At 49.9% G+C, this 20754-nt stretch overlaps 1 protein-coding gene and 1 long non-coding RNA gene across 2 annotated transcripts in view; both read right to left on the reverse strand.

The window, feature by feature from the left end:
• The window catches only part of Jdp2 (Jun dimerization protein 2), a 41923-nt gene extending 27359 nt beyond the window's left edge, over positions 1–14564 (reverse strand). Inside the window, exons 1-2 of the mRNA XM_052185387.1 lie at positions 13793–14564; positions 4689–4912 (exon numbers count right to left, since the gene is read on the reverse strand). Coding sequence (XP_052041347.1) covers positions 4689–4912; positions 13793–14210 — 642 coding nt within the window. The 5' untranslated portion in view covers positions 14211–14564. The remainder of the gene's footprint in view (positions 1–4688; positions 4913–13792) is intronic.
• A 3583-nt stretch (positions 14565–18147) lies between these two features.
• LOC127688031 (uncharacterized) lies at positions 18148–19637 on the reverse strand. The gene is made up of 3 exons (XR_007978518.1): positions 19586–19637; positions 19180–19295; positions 18148–18361 (listed from the first exon to the last, which is right to left on the reverse strand). It is a non-coding gene; the product is annotated as an uncharacterized LOC127688031 (long non-coding RNA).
• Between the last annotated feature and the right edge of the window lie 1117 nt (positions 19638–20754).

Consider the following 20754-nt stretch of genomic DNA (forward strand, 5'->3'; position numbering starts at 1 on the left):
TCAGCACACACACACACACACACAGAGAAAGAGACAGATAGACAGAGAGACAGAGAGAGACAGATAGACAGAGAGACAGAGAGAGACAGAGACAGAGAGACAGAGAAACAGACAGAGAGATACAGACATGCACAGATACAGATACACATACAGATACACGCACAGATACAAATACACACTGTACACAGATATGTACACACAGATACACAGAGATACAGATACATACATACACACAGATACACACACAGGTACATACACACACACACAGAGATACATACATGCACAGATACACATACAAATACACACACAGATACAGATACAGATACACACTGTACACAGATATGTACCCACAGATACACACACAGAGATACAGATACATGCATACACACACCCATACACACACACACACAGAGATACAGACATGCACAGATACACATACAGATACACACACAGATATGGATACACACTGTACACAGATATGTACACACAGATAAACACACAGAGATACAGATACATACATACAGATACATACACAGGTGCACACACACATACACACATATACACACAGATACAGACATGCATGCTTTCCCACATTAGGGGGAGTCACTATAATATCAATGCTCAGGTCAGGATGGGAGGAGGTTCATGAGTTCGAGCCTGGGCTACATAGGGAGGAAAAAATAAAACAAAATAAAGAAGGAGGAGGAAGAGGAGGGGAGGGCAGAGGAGGAAGAAGACCACTGGCTGTTTAGATAGTTCACAGCACCAACAAGACTCAGTCTGCAGGCTGACCCCCGGGCCAGCCTGGTTGATAGTTTACAGCCCCTGTTCTAGATCACCCAGTCCAGTCTCCTTCTAACTCCTTAAGCTTCCTCCAGACACTGCAGGGCAGTGGGGGACTAGAGGGAAGGTCCCGTCCAACTTAGGATGAGTGGATGCTTGGTGTGTAGCTGAGTGTGTAAGAAAGAGGCATCTGGCCTCTACCCCTCCCAACTAAAAACACATTCCAGGTCACCAGGCCACAGCTACCCACTGTAGCAGGGTTGACACTTCCAGGTCAGAAAAGACTCGTTGGCCAAGGGGTGCCCCCATCACAGGATGCAGGACATAAAATAACAGGAGGGGAAAAAAATCTATAGTCTTCTAGAAAGCAATGCAGCCTTGAAATGAAGGGAGAGACAAGAAAGAAGCATTGTCTCTTCACAACAGGACAGAGTGTCCCCAGCGTCCCTCGCCAGTCACCAGAATGAACACATTGCCTTTCACCAGATGACGAAGACTGACCACTCCCTGGCCTTTCACACTCTGAAGGCATTAATTGCCTTCCTTTCTGGTGATGCTCACAGGAATAAATAGCTCCAGGAGAGGAAGGAATCTTTCTCTTTTGTTGATAGTTCCAGCCTCGGTGCATAACACAGTGTTTAGCATGCAGGAGATACTTATTGGATGGACTGCAGACAAGTAATCGGCCCAAACCATTTAAATATCATATCACCTGCTAATCCTGGCAACATCAGCACAAAATGCTCTGTAATTCTCCACTGTTGCTCAATCCCTCTGACTTTCTCTAACTGGAATTCTGTATGTGTTTGGATGTGGCCCAGGAGAGCACTGGTCTTTGCAAGGTGGATGCAAAAGCCAATTCTGACAGAGCTACATGCACAGGGCTTGACCCTGCTTCCTTGGGAGCCCGAGACACTGCCACAACTCAATGGCCCTCTTCAAATGGATGAGTGTTTAGGGCTTGGTGTATCTGGCATCCTCAGGTCAAGAGAGGGCTCGGTTAGAAGCCTGGCAGAAACACGGAACAAGGGAACAGCATGGCGTAAGGTTAATAAAACCACTGGTTCCAAAGTCACATTGCTTATTTGTCCTCCTAGTGGGTGACCTTGGCCATCACTCTCCTAGTAGATCTCACCTGCAACAACTCTAATAGCAATCGTGACTTCAGGGCTGGATGGCTGAGAGGTGGAGACTCGAGAATCTTCCCAAGCTTCTGAGGCAGAGAAAAACAGCAGAGGTGGAACGTGGAGGACTTAGGTCTGAGGTGGCCCTCTAACCTCTGCACACAAGCCATGGCATGACCACACCTACATCCGCACACATGGATGCACAGAGAGCTGAGGGAGGCAAACAAGGAGCCTCAAGGAATAACTATACCTGCTGCCTAACTCAGGGCAAGGGAGATGGAGTTGTGATGACGGCAGCTTAGCCACCATGTCTAGGACCTGGCATGCCCCTACTCAGCAACGTGAGCTAAGTCACGTCACCGCCATCCTAGACCTCAAAGGTCCTGTTCTGTTATGGGGAGGACATGGTCACAGGACTAGCTAAGGAATGAAAGATCAAGTGTGGTAAGAACTTCGCACAGGGCCTGGCCCAGTCCACGGACGTGAGCCGGTGCCTTAGTATCACCGCACAAAGCTGTGCAAGCTTCAGATGCCAGTGGGAAACTCCACAAAGGCTGCCCTACACAAATAAGTCTTCCACAGAACTTTGTCAGCTGTGAGGTTCTCCACCAGTTCCAAAACACGGCTTCTAACCCCTCTGTGTGACCTAGACAACATCTGGAAATACGTTCCAGAGGCACAATTCAGCAGGTCCGACCGCCTCTCTGCCCCCACAATGCTGCAGCCTGACAGTAAGACAGGGGACATGCAAATAGGCCCTAAAAACAGCTTGTCATCTTCACGGCCTGGATGGTGCATGTCTGTGGGTGCCTGTGAGGACAGAGCGTCACTATCAGGTACAGGGCATATGCCACCAGTCTGGGGGCGGCTGTGAAATGTAAAAATACCCAACTCCAAAATGGGCTTTTTCCTCCGAAAAAAAAGGAAGCTCCTTCAAGGCCTTTGGGGGAGACAATAAGTGGAGAGTGTTGCTCCCCAGACAGGTCACGGCTGGGCCAATGATCACCAGAGGCTACTGGTTTCATCATGGCCTCACAGTTTAGTTAGCCGGTCTCCTAACAGAACCATCCAGAAAGGACCACTTGCAGGCAATGGGCTTAGGAAAGTGAGGAGCAGAGGACAAAAGGACAGGGTCTTCCACTGCAGAAGTGCTACTAATAGCACAGCATTCACTGACAGTGAACTCAGAGGAATAGTCAGTCGATTCCCACATCAGTAGACACCTCTGATGTCTCTAATCCACGCGTCTCAAGCCCAGAGGCTCCAGCAGAGTCCATGCAGTAGAGGGGAATAAAGAGAGCTAGTGCGGCGTTCTAGGGAGGCCACAGGCTCTACAATAAATAAGAGTGAGCCAGAGGGTGGAGGCGCAGATCTTTAATCCTGCACTCGGGGTAGGAGGGTTGAGGGTGGGCAGAGGCAGGAGGAGCTCTGTGAACTCAAGGCCAGCCTGGTCTATGGAGTGAGTGGACAGCTGGGTCTACACAAAGAAACTCTCTCTTGAAAGCCAGAAGAATGAGACAACTCTCTCTATTCATTTGGCTTTCATGATGCCTGGCCAAAGCAACGTGTGACCAGATTTTCCAATTTTTATTGTTGTTGTTGAAAATTTAAGTGAAATATCAGTTTGGGTTGCTTTTTAAAATACCAGGTGGGCCAAACCAAAACACATCTGAAAGCCAAATCCAGCGTGCAAAGACAGAGCTCGCTAACAGGGCAAGCCCCCCAGACGCCTTTCTCTGCAACTTGCAAGGCACTCACACTGAGAAAAGGAACAGGGAGAACAAAGATCAGTAAACGCACACAGTGTGCAGTCTAACACCTTCCATCCAGAAGCCCCCGTCTCCATAGCTCCCAGCCTTCCAAGCTATGAGTCTCCATTGAGGCTCACCTTTGCAGGTAAACACACACACACACACACACACACACACACACACACACACACACACACACTTGGCCACTGCCTACTCCCAGCTCACTTCAGCTCCCTCTTCCTCCTACCCCTGGCTCCTTCCAGGTGGTAGCTTTTTGGAAGAAACAGCTCTGCAGGAGCCCTAGCCAGGATAGGCCTCTGGACAAATCGCCAGCTCTGGGTAAATGGCTGTGGCGTGCACTACACTGGTACCCATGCTAGGCACTGCTGCCTCTCACTAGTCACTGGGGAACAGCTGCCCGACACAGGGCAGTCCTGAGAGCAGCAGGTGCTGGAGACCTCAGGATGGGCTGCTCCTAAGTCAGTCCTCTGCAAGCCACATCTCCCGCAGAGGGTGCTGGGGACTGAAACCACGCCCAGCTCTGCATGGTAAAGAGGAAGGCCACACCATCCTTTTCTTAAGTTCCTTTGTTCAGCCTCCACATGGGGGCCAAAAAGGGCAGAAGATGTGATGTGACCAGTGACACTGACTTTTATATAAAACTCGATCTCCCCTATGCTTTTCAAAAACACTGCACATCTCCAGGACCGCCGTTGGAGCTCCCAGCACCCCAGAAAGACTGCTGAGATAGTATAGTATTCCTGCTCAGAATTATCACGCTCATCTCCTAGACCCACAGGTAGGGCAAGCCTCCTGCCCTAGCCCGGTGCGGCTCAAACTTGAATGCATGCATGAATCTCCCAGAGCTTGGTAAAAATACAGGTTCTGACAGCATGGCTGGGGTGAAGCCTGAACCCCTGTCTCTCCTGCTCCTTCTCAGACCACACGTTGAAGAGCAAGACTAAAGGCCCAAGGTGTGTTTAGAATCAAACCTGGAAACGTTTTCTCTGGAGAACAAAGGTCTCACCTCACTCTTCACGGGTTGGGGCCTCTTGCCCAGTTTCACCTCCAGGAAGTGCAAGGGCGCAATCATCGCCCCAATGTTGCGGATGTCAGCGTATTTCAGCTCCTCTGTGGTCAGAGCAGAGCTGGGAAGTCCGGTGAGGGGGCCAAGCCCTGGCAGAGAGCCTGCAGTCACTGAAGGGTCTGGGATCTGCCCAGGCATCATAGCAGGAGGAGTGGCAGGCCGGCCTGGAGGGGGTAGGATAGGAAGGTTAGCTTGAGGAGAAAAGGCTCTGTGAGCTACCAGGGCCCATTGTCTCTCTCACCAGGGTTCCCCTGAATCCTTTCTCCTCCTGCTCTTCCTGCCTGTAAGCTCCAAGTCCCTGTGATGCTAGGAAACTCAGCCAATTGACTCACACTAAGGCCATCCATCTCTGGCTTGCAGGAGAGTTGGCCCTTCCTAAAGGCATCCTTAACCCAACTGTGGGCAACATTTATCTGGCCCTGGCTTGGCCCTAGACTGCCTGTAGTCTTCCCACCCACCTCACCAGACCTGGCCAGAATTCCTTGCAAGATAGAAAGATCTCCTTGGGATGCTGCACGTTAAAGCTAGTAGGCTGGATTTAACCAGCAGTGGCAGCCTCCAGAGAGACAGAGCATAGCTGCGGAATCTGAAGCACCTTCACACCTGTTCAAGAGACAGCTATTTTTGGTCTGGCATGGTGCCTCCCCTCAAATCACACATCCTACTCTGCACGCTTGTTAAGACAGCATGAATACAAGATGAACCTAAGCAAAGTTAAAGGTGACTGTGTATATGTCTGAAGCCCAAGGAAGAGTCTGGGGTAAAGAAGATGGAATTCATTTGCAAGTACTTTCTCCAGGCACCACCAGAAAATTCCTTCAAGAAAAGACAAGGTAGAAGCAAACTTGAAAGGATATAAAATGAGGATAAACACCCAGGGATTCCTTATTTCTTCCTCCCTTTCACTGAGGGAATCTCACGGGTAAGGCAGTCATTTCCAAGCACAAAAATGACAAAAATGACGGAAGAAGTCTGTCTTTCAATAAATGCAGATATATCTAGTCCTCCAGCCCACGCATCCATCTACTTATAATCCTTCCATCCATCCAATTACTGACCAGCTATCAGGAGCCAGCAGGCACCACAACATAGATGTCAGAGATCCAAAGCCTCAAAGCAGCCGTGCATGGAACATTCTAAAACAAAACCATTCATATGTTCCATTGCTATAAGGGAAATAATTCCCCCTTTTCCCCAAAGGTTTTCCCAAGTCCATAAAATCCAATCTTTACAGTCTTAGAAATCAAGGTTGGTGGGCAGTTGATGAACATGTGTTCTATCCTTCCAGACCCATCTGTCTTTTTGTGGAGGTGACATAGGTAAGGACATGAGAAATGGACATCTTCTGGGCCAGGCTTCTCAGCTGTCAGAGTTCAAGTACTCATAAGGCCATGTGTTTAGAGCTATCTGTCCTCATTTAAAAGTGACCCCGGAAAGTGACCCACCCTGTCCTCATTCAATTCCTCAGATCTAGAATGAAGTCGAGAGTACATCTAGAAGCCTTATATCCATGACTACAAAGTACATTCTCCATTTCACTTCTGAGGATAGAATCTTCTTCCCTAAGTTTTGGGCTTACTTATTTTTATTTTTCATTTTCCTTGATGTGTAAAAGTGTCTTGCCTGTATGTGTGTCTGTGTACTGTGTGGGCATAGTGCCCCTGAAGGCCAGAAGAAAGTGTCAGACCCCTTGTTGCAAGCTACCATGGAGAAGCTAGAATTCAAACCCAGGTCCTCTGGAAGAGAAGCCAGAGCTCTTAATTGCTGAGCCTCGCAAGTCCCCTGGACTTGTTTCTTAAAAACACACAAGTGATTGGTACCTTCAAACTACAGACTCTAATGAAGTCAGTGGTTCCCCACCTTCCTAGTGCTATGACCCTTTACCACAGTTCATCTGGTCGTGGTGACCCCCAACCATAAAATCACCTTTGTGGCTACTTCTTAACCAGTTTTGCTAGTGTTATTAACTGTGACATAAATACCGATATATGATCCTTGTGCAAGGGTTGTTTGACCCCAGAAGGGTCATGACCCACAGGTTGAGAACTGCATGGATGGGTGGGCTGGTCATTCTCTCAGTCCCACATGGCCTCTATCCATCAAATCCTATGCAGAGTCCCTCCCTTGTATTCAGGTTTGTATTTGTACCTAGGTTCTTTCATCTAAGCTCCACCTAATATACCCTCAGCATCTGATCCCTCTGCTCCCTGGGAACAGCATATCCTCTTCCCATCCCCTGAGAACCCAGTGTGCCCTGGGCCACCTCAGAAAAGGACCTGAGACAATTCCCATTGAATGACAGTCTCAGAGATGAAGAAGGGCCCTGAACTGGTCTAAACCACATCTTCATTTTGCACAGATGAGACACTAAATGATTTGCTGAAGGTCACACAGCCAGATGAGGGCAGAACCAAGACTAGACTCTGGTCCCTAGTTTTAGGACCCTGCCTTTTTTCATTTCCCCTCCAAGGGTTCGGGAGGGGTTGATGCCTTCAGTAGAAGGCAGTATCTTCCAGTGACAAAGGTTCATGAAGGAGCCATCGTATCAGACCCTCTGTTTCCTATGGAGACCCAATTCTAAGAAGTCCCTCTAAGAGCACCAAAGCAGCTTGAGTAGGAGAAGCCATGTAAAACAGTCCTGAGGCCTCTCCCACGTGGGGCTAGACACCCTAGCCCCAAGATGGTATCCAGCACAGATGGGATCTGTGGTGTAGAGGCTCAGAGGGTAGAGTTGGAGGGGTCATCCAGGGCACCCTCAGGCAGGCTGCCATCTCCCTAAAAGAACAGGGAAGGAGCAGGTACCAAGTCCTCCTCCTTGATGTCAAAGCTAGACCAGTGCCCAGCTAGTCTACCACCTGGAAACAGGTCGTGGCTGGTTGTTACAGGCAACCCCTAGCCTACTATCATCTCTGGCAGCCAAGGAACAATGAAGAAAGCCTCGTTGAATGAGTGAATGTGAAAATAGATGAACAACAGCAAATTCATGGCAGTGGGCTTTAGAATATAGGGGATGGAAATCTTCCGGTTCTCTGTCAGGCCATAGTTTCCCCTCCGGGCCATTCGGTCCCATAGAAGAGCCCAGGAGACAGAAAGCCCCAAGGGCTTTGACGCTCTCTTGCCTCAGCCATCCCTCAGAGACGGAAGCCAGACCTCCTTCTGTTCCCGGAACAGCAGGCTGTTCGCAGCTTCTGTTTATGTTCATACAGATGATATACATGAGACACTAACAAATGCTCCCAATGAATAATGACTTCTCTGCTACCGAAGAACCCCCCTGGGAAGAGCTGCCCCCCAAATTCTTGCCGTTCCCCTAGGAATCCATCCCAGAGACAAATTTTGGCCAGGGGGGACCCAGGCACCAGGCTTTCTTTGTAGAAGCAAAAATCAGTCACTCCTCCCCCCTACTTGGAAGCCCCTAACTGCTCAGAGGCAAACCACAAAGTCCTTAATACATGCCATTCCTGGGAGACAGCCGAAGCACTGACATTCGCCAGGGAGAAGTCATCCCAGCTGTCTGGGGAGGCAAGGGGGAGGGAAGAGGGCAGAGGCACTGCGGCAAAATGGAAACCCATTAACTGCAAAGCCATCAGTTGGCTATCTGAGGCCAAAAGGCAGCTTTGGTGTTTTGGAATACAAGACAGTTCCACGTGATCTAGGAAATGTGTAAGAGCAGAAAGGACTGAAGATAGATAGAATGCTTCACAGCGAGGAGGAACTTCCGGCTTCAAGGAAGACACAGGAAAGATGACATGAGGCCAAGTCACCCTCCACAGTTCCAGAAGGAAGCTATTTAGAGGGAGAGATGTACACACTGGATGCTGAGGTAGAAAGACCCGCGATTTCCTTCCCTTCAGGGCCTAGGATGTCTACAATGAAGACAGACACCCTCCGGGTCTCTGTGAGTAGCTAGGATCATGAGTACAGACCAAACTTCAAATACTGGCAAAATGCCCCATTTGGGTGGTTTGCCTCAAAATACAGGTTAGAACGCAAAGTGTCTTTAGTGATTTGGGAAACGGGATAAATTGGAAGTGACCCAAGGAAAGAAGTCAAGGCAGGTACGCATCAAGGCGTCAGCCACTGCTCGCTATGCAAAACCAAAATAATTTTTAAAAGAATGGAAAAAAAGGTAAAAAGAAAACCTGGGAGATCCCAAAGCCCAGTATGAAGAAGACTTTTAGAGAAGGCTCAGAAAGTCACAGGGACCCTCTTCGGTTGTTGTGGAGCTAAGTTAACGGGAGAGCTGACACAGACCCCTGAAAGCCAGCTTGAAGAAAATGGGCCAGATGGGCTCAGGGGGAAAGAGGCAGAGGAAGTATCTAGTATTTATATGTTTGTGCTGACTTCCTTGGGGACTTGGAAGAACACAGTTGGGTGCTGCGTTGGATGTGCAGGAAAAGAAAAGCCACAAAGCTTTTCCAGGCCAAAAATACCCAGTGGCAGATACTAAAACAAAGAGTTCCACTCAAGAGAATAAAGGTGGTAGTGATTTACCCAGCTCCCCACTCCTGTTCTCATTTATCATAGGGAAAGCAACACAATACCCACAATACCTCTTTCTGTATGCCTGTAAGTCGTGGTCTTATTGGCAAGCTACATTCATAAAGGTCTTCCCTTAAATAATCAGGATCTTCATCCAGAATAACAGAAATAATTTAAAAGACTAAAGGAGAAGAACAGAGGACCTAACTTCTAGAACATCAGAAGAAAAAAAAAGTGAACTCCTTGGGTCTCTGAAGACAGGGTTCTCCAGATAGGAAGGCAGCCTGGACCGGCACAGAGGACGGTGTGCAATTGGTGTGCAAGATGACTTCAGGTCTCAGACTCCAGGCTGAGAACAGAGCAGGCAATGAGCGAAGCTGCCTATAATCCCAGGAGCAAGAGTGGAGTCGAAGTCACCGGCAGGGAACAATGAACCAGAATCAGGAAGACTTGGGAGCTGGATTCTGGAAGATTCCCAGGAGGGAGGAGATGTCGCGCAAGGCACCATGGAAGGGGAACAGTAGGTGACAAGCTAGTGACCGCAGCAAAGTGCAGGATCAAGAGCTAGGACTCTCAGAGGGAGTTAGACATGGTGGGGTTAGGGAATCTGGGCGAAGTCACACAGCTGGCAAGTCAGGCCAAGCTGCTCCTCGGAGCTACGAAATCAGGCGGTGATTTATTTCCTGCGATCTGAACAGCACCGCCAAACAGCCTCTGAAACCAAAGAGAGCCAGAGGGCAAGGAGCAAAGGGCGGAGAAGGCGCCTGAATGACAGGAACCAAACCACAAATGCTACTCTTGCAAGGCTGCCCTGAACTCTACAGGCAGGCGAGAGGGAATCAATGGAGATGGACAGCTGAGTGTGAAACTTTGCTCTCTGTGTGACCCAAGACAGTTCTATGACCTCTCTATGTATCCCTTTCGACACTATAAAGTGGTAGTGACATCATTTGCCTTGTAAGGCAGTCGAGAAAATCAAAGTACTTAGTTCTCACAAAGCACATAGATCAACCTTTCACTTGATGAGCGGGGAGTCAGGGTAGCAGTCTCCGTTCCTGCGGAGGTGCCAGGGCCAGATGACCCCTCAAGATGACCTCTAGACTGTTCCTATTTAGCAGTGGTCTTTTTTTTCCATAGTCACAAACAGTCTCCTCTTAGGCCTCCTTGCCCTCCCTCTTCCCAATGCTAAGTGGCAAGATGGCAGGACCCTAGCATGGCTGACAGTACACTACAGGATAGAAAGGAGAGGTGCTGAGTCACGGCTGGCTACCACAGGACAGAAAGGAAGTCCGGCACCTGCAGCTTCCTCGGTTTCTCCTAAAGTGTCCTGAAACTTGCAGGCCAGAGTACAGTGGCACACGCTATTGGCCACGGGCACCACTGACTGGCTAGGGCTCTGGCCCTAATCCAAAAACAGAGTGCCAGGATCTTTTACCTCTTCGGTGGCTGGTTGTTAGGAGCTACTCCCTGGAGAGTCATGCGAAGATGGAGAGAGGCAGCTGGGGTCAGGCGACGCCACAGCAAGCTAGCAGAAATGGTCTCTGGGAGCTGTCCCAGCCATGGAAGAAGCTGCAACAATTCCCCAACAGGCTCCAGCTCTTCCCTGGAGACTAGAAAGATGTCTTCCACAGAGCTCTACCTGCAAATGCAGCTCTATCCTCTGCCCATAGCGGCTTAATAAATGACACCAAATCATTTCTGCCAGAACCCAGAGAGTTCTACTGGGAACCAAGAAGGACCTACTGCTACCTCTGTCCTCTCCTGCCTGTCCCTCAGGGGGACAATGCAGGGTATAGACACCACGGTGTATGATGGCTTTGGCCCGTGAAAAAAAGAGGCATTGGCCTGCTAAGTCTTGCAAGTGAAGCCCTACAGCTAAATCCCATGGGCTGTATCCAACAATCAGATTCAATGGTGGGCTCTGGCCAGGCCTCCCACCACCAGTGAGTGTGAAGAAAGATTAGAAATTCCATGCCCAGGTCACTAAGACATTTGTCTCTGCTGAGTCTCAACAAACCACACACACACACAGGCACACAGGCACACACACACACAGGCACGCTGAGCTTGGCAGCCCCTGAGCTCAGAGAGCTGGTAACACAAGCCGTGGAACTGACTGCCAAGACAAGCAACAGACCGAGCCAGCCGAGCCAGGCCCAGTTTCATTGGCCACCATACGTTGCATATGGCCCTGGACGCAGCCAAAAGAGTGTTCTCACCCTCCTCAAAGGCATAGGAGACCCTCTGTTTTCAAACACACCTCCACAGAGCCTTAATTAAAGGAAAATGGAAAAATAGCATGCCTGTTGCTCTGTCCCTGCCTGTAGGGGTATTTGCACTCAAACCCCCGCACGGTGTTACTCCTTTTCTCTTCCTCCCATTTTGGGTCTCAAACGTAATTCATTCCCATGGGAAGAAAGTCCACAGTCTGCTGAAGAAAAGAATAAAGTTGTCCTCAGCCCTGGAGGGTTAGAGCTGAATGAATACAAAGCAGGCGCCAGCCTAGCATCTACGTTGGCTTCTTCCTTTCCAGAGTGGAGAGAGAGAAAGAGAGGAAGTTAGGAAGATGGGGAGAGGGAGATGGACTGTGAATTGTAATACCAGTTGTAACTGTATAACAAACTGAGGCCCAGCAGGCACAGCTCTGCAAGTTGAAAAGGTGGGAGAGAGGACATCCTGCCAACAGGTGGGATTGATAAACAGACCAGGGAGACAGGGGAGTTCCCTGGTAGTGCGAAAGGTGTCAGTGGATGAGCCAAGGAGACGTGCCAAAGCTTTTCCTTAGTGACATGCTCACCGCGATAGACCTAGCTCCTTGGAGATGACTGAAACCAACTTATTGACAAAAGGTTCAGAGGCCTTCTCCCCCAGTCCTTCCTGCAACCTTTCAAACCACACAGCACCCAGCTCTTCAGGAAGATTCTAGAGCTCCTCTGAACTGAAGCCAACGTGGAAGGGAAACAGAGGAGTCTTTGAAAAATCCATCCTCCCTACTACTTTAGGCAAAGCGAAACCTCTAGCACCCAGAGGCACAAGAATAGTTGTTTCTATTCCCGGGACCTCAGGTTTCTGCAAAATTAAGAGCCTGGCTCACACCTGATCCCTGGTTAAACTCTCCCCTAGAAACCTGCACAGGGAGGTAATAAGGCTGCCATCCCAGCTGAAGCCAGATTTGCTGAAAAGCAGTGAAAGCAAGAGGGGGTGATGTTTAAACCTTGGGGGAAGGGAGACTTGGATGGGACAGGGAGGGATGAGAAAGACAGTTGCTAACAGCCTTTGGAACAGACAGGTACCCAGCAGTAGGGCAGAGCCTGTTTCTTGTGCAGCCTGAATTAAGATCCTAGGTAGAGTGGCTCAAGATTGAATAATACACAGACCTGTGCCACAGTCCCTTGGAAGGTGCCACTCCAAAACACAAAGACTGGACAATCTTCTAGCTGGAGCTGACTCAAACTGGATTCCCTCCTTGCACCCTCCTCTCCACCTCTACCCCCATTTCCGCAAATGAGCCAAGGCTTCCCGGGCTTGCCAGCTCCCCCAGATACCCAGGCAAAGCCTGTCTCTGCCGCTCCAAGGGTCCAGGAAGCCTAGCCTTTTTGTAGAAGAGGGGCAGAAGAGTGCCTTCTAAACTGGGCAGGTTACCTAAAGAAGCCTGCTTACCTTCTTATGTAACCTGATGTGCCAGACAGGATCCCAAGGGGACTGGGGACTGCCCCGTGGTTCCCTCCTAACCCAGCCAGAGCCCGCAGCAATACTCTTAAGCCCTGTTGGTTAGATGCCTTTCCTAATACCCTCCTCCAGGTCCTGAGGAGCTGCGGAAGAGGCTGGGGAGCGACCTGTCAGCAGGTCTGGGGCGTTCATGCCCCCTGGAGTCCCCCCACAGTCTCCGACACAGTTTTCTCCCGCTCACCCCGCCCTCTCCGTCGTCTGTGCACAGCACCTCCCAGCACGCGCACTGGGGGAGGAAAAGCAAAGGGGGAGCGCCCCGCTGTCCCGGCCACAGACAGGACTACCCGGCCTAGCGGGGGAACCACCAGTGGGCAGTGGCTGCAGCACTCCTATAGAGTGCTCCCACCCCGGGGTGGCTGGAGCCCCAGCGGTAGCTACTACGGGGGTGGGGGGTGTCTGCCCCAGGTGCCCGCAGCCCCGCCTCCCCCTCAGTGCACCCACCGTGCAGAAGCCGCTGGCGGAGGCGGCGGCCCCGGGCCCAGAACCCTGCTGCAGGCGCCGTGCCCACTCCGCGCTGCTGCCGCCCGCTGCCCAGGCCCGTCCCGGCCCGGGAGCCGCCGCGGCGCCAGCCCCGCCGCCGCCGCCGCTGCAGCGTCCGCCGCCGCCAGCGCCCCCCGTCGCGGCCGCCGAGTGTCCCTCCCGCAGGCTGTGGCGGGCGGCGGGACGGGTTGCATCAGCCCCGGCTATATAGCGGGCCCTGAGTGGCGGGGAGGGGTCGGGAATGCGGAACCGGCCGAGCTGCCAGCTCCACACGTCAGAGGGGGGACGGAGAGGAAGAGAAGGAGGGGACCGGGAGGAGGGGGGTGTGGATCGCGCGCTTCACACCCACTGACCTTCACCTCCCCCGCTGCCGGCGCCCTCCTCCCGCCGATGCTCGCGCTCCTCCGCCTGCCGGCCCGGCCCGGGCCCGGCAGCGCTCGTCCCGGCAGCATCGCGGTCCGGCGGCCCGCCCCGCCCGCGGCTCCCGAGAGCGCCAGGCAGCAGGACGCGGTGAGCGGTTATGTAAGCGCATCCCCTACTCGGCCTCGCAGCTGCCACCCCCAAAATGCTGCACAGCCCGGGAGGCAGCGACGCGAAGGCGGCGGCCGGATGAGCAGAGAACCCCTTCCATCTCAGCCCACGCCGAACCATCCTCCTCTGTCCGGTGCGCTCTCCTCCAGATCCAGAGCGAGGGTGGCGTTCCGTGCGCAGTGGTGTCTTCGGACGCTGCAGGATCTCGCAAGCCGGTTTTGTTTTTCCGTGGAGGAGCATGGGCGGGGGTTTAAGGCGTTTGGAAGCCTCAATCCCTACCCACTGTCCACCAAAGCGCCCTGACGTCCTGAGGCCATGCAGTGAATGGACTGAGTTCTAGAAGTAGAACAGCACCCTGAGGCCACCCTCGTTGTCAGTGGCTGGCCCAGTTTGATCCAGGGCTCTTTGCCCAACTCCAGCAGGCTTTTGCCCCCCTTTGACAGGACGCAGCAGTGGGCCGATCTGACTTCTGCCAGACCTCCAAAGGACTCCAATGCCAGCCTCGGTGTCTTCTGCCCAACCTCCTACAGAAGTAGATGGTAAAGAACACTCTAGAGAAAATATGACAGTCCTTCGAAGGCAGGTACTCAGAACCCTCAGGCGGAAATGCGTATGGCATCTGAGAACAATTTTCACACACGTGTGTGTACACACAGGTCTCCAGACCCTTGGGTGACCAGCCCCCACCCCACCCTCACCCCCCCCCCTTTCCACTTAAACCAGAAAGGAATGGCAATGTTGACACTTAGTGACCTTCGGCCTCCTTCTCAGAGAGACAGCAGGTCATCACCCATAGAAGAAAGGAAGTGAAAGAAAAAGTTCATGTCTTCATAGAGTACAAATGCTGAGATCGAAAGACCAACCAGGAGGGAAGGAAATGCAATCGCCGGACAAGCAGGTCTCCACGTGCGCGCCTGCCGTCCTGCAGGGAGCAATCAGTCTCCATTTTACCCTTAAGTCTTCCTGCAGAGGAGAACAGGTTAAATAGAAACAGGCCAAGTTCATGACATCACTGTCCATCTGCCTGTCACCATTAGTAACTTCCCCCACAACTCTGATGAAAGAAAAAGAGAAAGGCTCTAAAGGAGCACACACGGCAAACTCAGTGGTACTGTAAGAGTCCTGTAAAACATGATTCTCCATCCCAGAAAAGCCAGTGACACCTTTACGACGATACCTTTACAACGACACAAAGATCAAAGCTGGAGACTGAGAAACTGGTTTGCAGGATGTTTCGCCCCTAGGATGAGGATCTGGATGTTTATGTGAAAGAAAACACTGATGTGGGCGGGGAGTATCACTTTCTGTGCCCTCTGTTGGGACTTTGAAAAAAAAAATGCTAAACTCACCGGGCAATGTGGCACACGCCTGTAATCCCAGCACTTGGGAGGCAGAGGCAGGTGGATTTCTGAGTTCGAGGCCAGCCTGGTCTACAGAGTGAGTTCCAGGACAGCCAGGGCTACACAGAGAAACCCTGTCTGGGAAAAGAAAGAAAGAAAGAAAGAAAGAAAGAAAGAAAGAAAGAAAGAAAGAAAGAAAGAGAGAGAGAGAGAGAGAGAGAGAGAGAGAGAGAGAGAGGGAGGGAGGGAGGGAGGGAGGGAGGGAAGGAAGGAAAGAAAGAAAGAAAATGAAGTATCAATAAAAAAACAAAAAACGCTAAACTTGTCTCTGTGCAGGGCCTAATAATTAAAATGTCTACTTAAAGCTGTAGAAATACAGGGCCTACTTTGGATCATGGCTAGGTGGCAGTAGTCCTGCTGGGCCTTTTCTTCCACCACAAAATAAATATGCTACAGGAAAGGCACTGGGGTGGGGGCACTAAGGGCCCTTTACTCCCTTTCATCCCCCATAATGTCTGTTAGGCTCCCCATTTTGATATAGTTGTTACCCAGTTTTATATAGGATGCTATACAAATACAGCTCAAGACCTCCTCCAAGCCACACCAGGTTTCCTACCATACCTCTCAGTGTAGTCATTGCTTCTGGGCGCCTGGAGGGAAAGCCACAGCTGGCTTCCTTGTGCAGCTTTGCAGTCTCCTGATGCAACTGATCTACCTTAGGCTTTTAGGGTCTAGCCTAAGGCAGCCTGAATTAGGTGTCTTGTCTCTTGCAACTAAAAAAGAAAAAAGTTCCCATTAAGATGCACATCCGTGGCCAGTGGGCTGATTCAGAGATTATCACAAACCCCAGATAAAGTGGATGAAACTAGGAGTTTTCTGGATTGGCCAGGAAGAGAGGCTACCAGAAGCTGATCTGAAACTGGTAGATGCCACCTTAGCAAAGATATTTACTGATAATAATGTTAATGCAAATAATAATAGAGAGAAACCAAAACACCAATGGTGACACAGTCCCTGCATCCAGCCAGGCCGACTCTCCTCCTTACCTCTGGAGATTTCATTTCTGAAACCTGGGTTTAGATTTCCTATTGCTTGCTAGTAAAGTCTACATCAGTGGAGTGGGTGTTGGGGTAAGGATAGAGCCTAGTTAGTGGAGTGCTTCCTAGCACACACAATCCCCAGCACCAGCTCACACTTGGCATAATGAAGTCCACACCTCTAAGGTCTGTGTTTCAGTGATGGGGCCGGGAGGCTCTGGAGTTCAAGGTCACCCTCCATCCCTGCCTTAGTTTGGGTTGTAACTGCTTTAAGGAGATACCACAGAGAAGGCAACTCTTATGAAAGCAAACATTTCACTAGGGCTGGCCTCTTGTTTCAGAGGGTCAGTTCATTATCACCATGGCAGCATTCGAGCAGATATTGGAGGAGCTGAGAGTTCTACATCTTAATCCAAAGGCAGCCAGAAGGAGACCTGATTCCTCACTAGGCAGACCTTGAGCATAGGAAACCTCAGAGCCTGCCCCTATAGTACCAAACTTCCTCCAACGAGGCCACACCCACTCCAACAAGGCCACGCCTCCAAATAGTACCAGTCTCTATGGGTCAAGCATTGAAACATAGGAGTCTTCAAACCTGTTCAAACCAGCCTCATAGTGAATTTCAGGTCAGTCTGGTACACGTGAGACTGTAGCTAAGTTGATATATATACATTAGCTGTTGTTATCTCTTATTTGGATTATCCTGTTTTAAAAGTTAATGGTCATTTATGAGTCCCAAGCTTTTTGTAGAGGAAAAGGTAAATTGATGAAGTAAAACAATTCCCCAGAACTGTCCCTCCAACATTAAAAGAGGAAGCAATAGTTCTGACTAATCAACCATTGGCTCTTCTTTACGCTCAGTATTTACTGAAAATCTGTTCTATGCCTGTAACCTGTGACGTGCACAAAGAAGCGGTTCCTCACCTGTCCCTACCTCCCATGTTGTTAGGAAGAGTGGATTCAAAGCAAGAAATGAGCAGCAAGGTCCAGTGTAGCTGAGAGGAGATTCCCTGACAGAAATCGCAGGCACTGTAGGAGTCCAGGCAGGATCCCTGCTTCAGTCTCCATTCAAACTCCGCCCACCAAAATTATAAACCACTGATGCTTCTTCACATAGGATGGAATAGTTATGCTGTGGCAAACCTGCCATGAGCTGAAGATTTCATAAGTCAAAGATGCACTTCATTCATCTGGCTTGCAAAACACCGGGGCTTGGCCCAGCCTACCTCCAGCTTTGCTCAAAGCACAGGTTTTGGTCTACACCTAGCCAAAGAGCTCTAACACCAAACATATTGCATGTGTTCATACTTCATGCAATTTACCAACTGCAGGACTGAAGGGGAGAAACAGAATGGTTTTATGAAGGGATGTTAACACCACCATAAAGCTGAAAGATGGTATATCAAATTGCCGTAAGTCAGGGGTCGGGTGCAGCTGTACCTGAGCTTCTGCAGTAGCCTTTGTATTACTGTTTTCATTGCTGTGATAAATATCTGTCAGGCAGGAAAGGGTTATTATGCGTCATGGCTCAGGGGATAGGGTTTATCTTGATGAGGGAGGCACGGTGGCTGCAGAGTCTGGGCACATCTGGGCACACCAGGAAGCAGAGAACAGAGGAGCCATGCTGCTCTTAGCTTGCTTTCTCCTGTTTTCATTTTTTTATTTTTTTTTTATTTTTGGTCCAGAACCCTGGGCATGGGATGGGGCCTTGGGCCGCCCACATCCCGGTGGGTGTTGTTTTCTCAGTTAAAACTCCCCTGAGTTAATCCTCCTCTTCCTGCTCCTCCTCTTCTTCCTCTGCCGCCTTTTCCTCATTCTCTTCTATGTATCAAATATTTCACTCAGCTCTGCATTTCTCCCTTCTCTTTAAAAAGCAAAGTCAAACCCAGCTGGTGGCACATGTCTTTAATCTCAACATTCAGAGACAGAGGCAGGTGGATCTCTGTGAGTTCAAGGCCAACCGGGTCCACAGAGCAAGTTCCAGGACAGCCAGGACTCCGCAGAGAAATCCTGTCTTAAAAAACAAAACAAAACAAAATTAAAAAAAATGAATAAATAAATGAGCAAGCCAAGGCTGGCGAGATGGCCCGACCATGAAATGCTAAGGCTCACAAGCAAAAAACTCAAAGCCAGGCAACTTTAGGTATACACCCAGGAGTGAAAGCAGGCTAATTACATAAGTAGCAAGCATCCACCAATCCACCAACTTAACCCAAAAAAGATTACTCCTCAGCACTGTAGGACAAAACCTTTCCTGGGGAGATGCAGCATACACATCTGCTCACCCCAGATCGGGAAGTTATGACAGACCAAAATAGAGCCCGCCAGAGTCCAACTTGGTGAACCATGAGTTTAACTGAGCTTACTCAGAGGAGCAGAAATGACTCAAAGACAGCTGCACCACCAAAGCCCACCCCAGCACGGTGCTGGGAACCTGGAGCACACTAGCCAGCCTGCAGGCAGCTCGGCACGTTGCAGAGGCTCCTCTCCAGGTATTTAAGTTGGTCTAAACCTCTTCCAGGCAGCTCTGCTGATTCCTTCTTCTTCAAGGCAGCTGGGGTGCTCTCAGTCTTCCTTGCTGCTCTGCTCTGCTCTTTTCAGAGGGCTTGTATTTCCTACTTCTGGCAGGGTGGGGCCTAGTGAATCTGGTCACTTTCAGGGACTTCCTGAAGCTCCTTTGAGTTGTTTACCTTCCTGCTCAAGGAGCTTCCCTGCAGGATATAGTGTTTTCTATCTGGGAAGAAGCTGTTACACAACCCTCACACAAGACAACTATGGATCTAAGTGGTTGCCTAGGGCAGTTATCCTACAGGTGAGGACATGGTTTTGTACCTTCACGTCAGCAAGGCCACCATAACAAAGAGAGGAGAGTGGACCAGGCAGCAGTTCAGTCCTTCTCTCGGAGATCATCACTTGAGTTTCATTTCGTTGGCCAAAGTAAGATGGTTCTTGATTTCAAAGTTCACAGAGAAGAGAACCAGGAATTAGTGACCAAGTAACATCTACCACAGCATGCCCTCTCTTATGGCAAGGATGGATTGAAATCACTGGGAACTCCCTTGGTATGGCAGATGGGCAGTCCCGTCTGCTTTCAGTCATTTACACGAACTGCCTAGACTCTCAAGATGTTTGTTTTTTGCAAATCTCGATGTAGATAAGGCTAATCTCAGTATCCACCTATTGTATATCCCTAAAGTTATGGAATTATATTCATCCCACCCCCACACCCTAGGCTCACCGTTTGAAAGCTTGATCCCTAGCTGGCAGTGCTATTGCGGGGCTAGCTGGAGGAAGTGACTGGGGATGAGTCCTTGGGGGTGTGTTAGCCCTGCCTACTTCCTGCCTCACTGTTTCCTTCATTCACTTTGGGGATGTGAACAGTCTTTCTCACACACTAGTGCTACCTCACCGTCCCTGCCACAATATACTGAAACTCTGAAACCATGGGCCAAAACAAATCTCTCCTCCCTCAAACTGTGATCATAGCAACCCTAGAATAACAAATTCAGGGTATGACCTGAATAGTCCAGTTGCAGTAGTTCATGTCCCAAACTATCAGGCATAGATAGGTTCCTGACCCAAACAGTCAGTCTTCCCTGAGACTTGATAAATGAATACTAAGGAAGAAGAGTTTCTTTAAACTATCATTGTAGACATACAGATTGCAGCTGTTGGTGGCCATTTTCCTATCACGTGACAAGAGTCTGACCCATAAAGAAACCAGCGTATAGAGGAAAAGAAAGTTCAGACAAATAAGAAGAGAACTAGCTACGAGTTCACTGTTTGAGTCACTGAGTCTAATATGCACGTGCAAATGCTGGATCAGCCTTAGACACTGTAGTGATGAAATCAACCTCCTCTTCCTGTCTTGATAAGCACAGCTTGGGTCGGGGTTTTTGGCACTCATCACTAAAGAATGCTGAAGGATCTAGGCAGAAGATATCCAAAGTCGAGCTTTGAAAGGAATGCTGAACTGGCTCCGTGGACGTTTATCTGCTTCTATTCTGGCTCATCCATCAAATGCCACTCAACCCCTGATTTGAGACTAAATGCAGAACCGTTGGAACTGCTTTCTCATGGTTCACAGTTGAGTTAGTCATTTAAATAATTTAGTCAGGCAACCTCATTTGAATATCTGCTAGGAGCTGACACCACCCTTATAAAAGAAGCAAAGTAAAAAGAAAATATCGTTTCTTCTGGCCCATAAAGAATAGACTGGGAGTACAGGCCAGATGGTAGAGTGCTTGGCACCCACACACAAAGCCCTGGATTTGATTCCCAGCACCACAGAAACCACGTGTGTTGGCTGTCTGTAGTACCAACGCTCAAGAGCTGGAGGCAGGACAATAAGGAATTCAAAGTCATTCTCAGTCACATAGCAAGTTGGAAGCCAATCTAGGCTATAGA

The sequence above is a fragment of the Apodemus sylvaticus genome, chromosome 6 (assembly GCF_947179515.1).
Source record: "Apodemus sylvaticus chromosome 6, mApoSyl1.1, whole genome shotgun sequence".
In the NCBI taxonomy this organism is placed as follows: Eukaryota; Metazoa; Chordata; class Mammalia; order Rodentia; family Muridae; genus Apodemus; species Apodemus sylvaticus.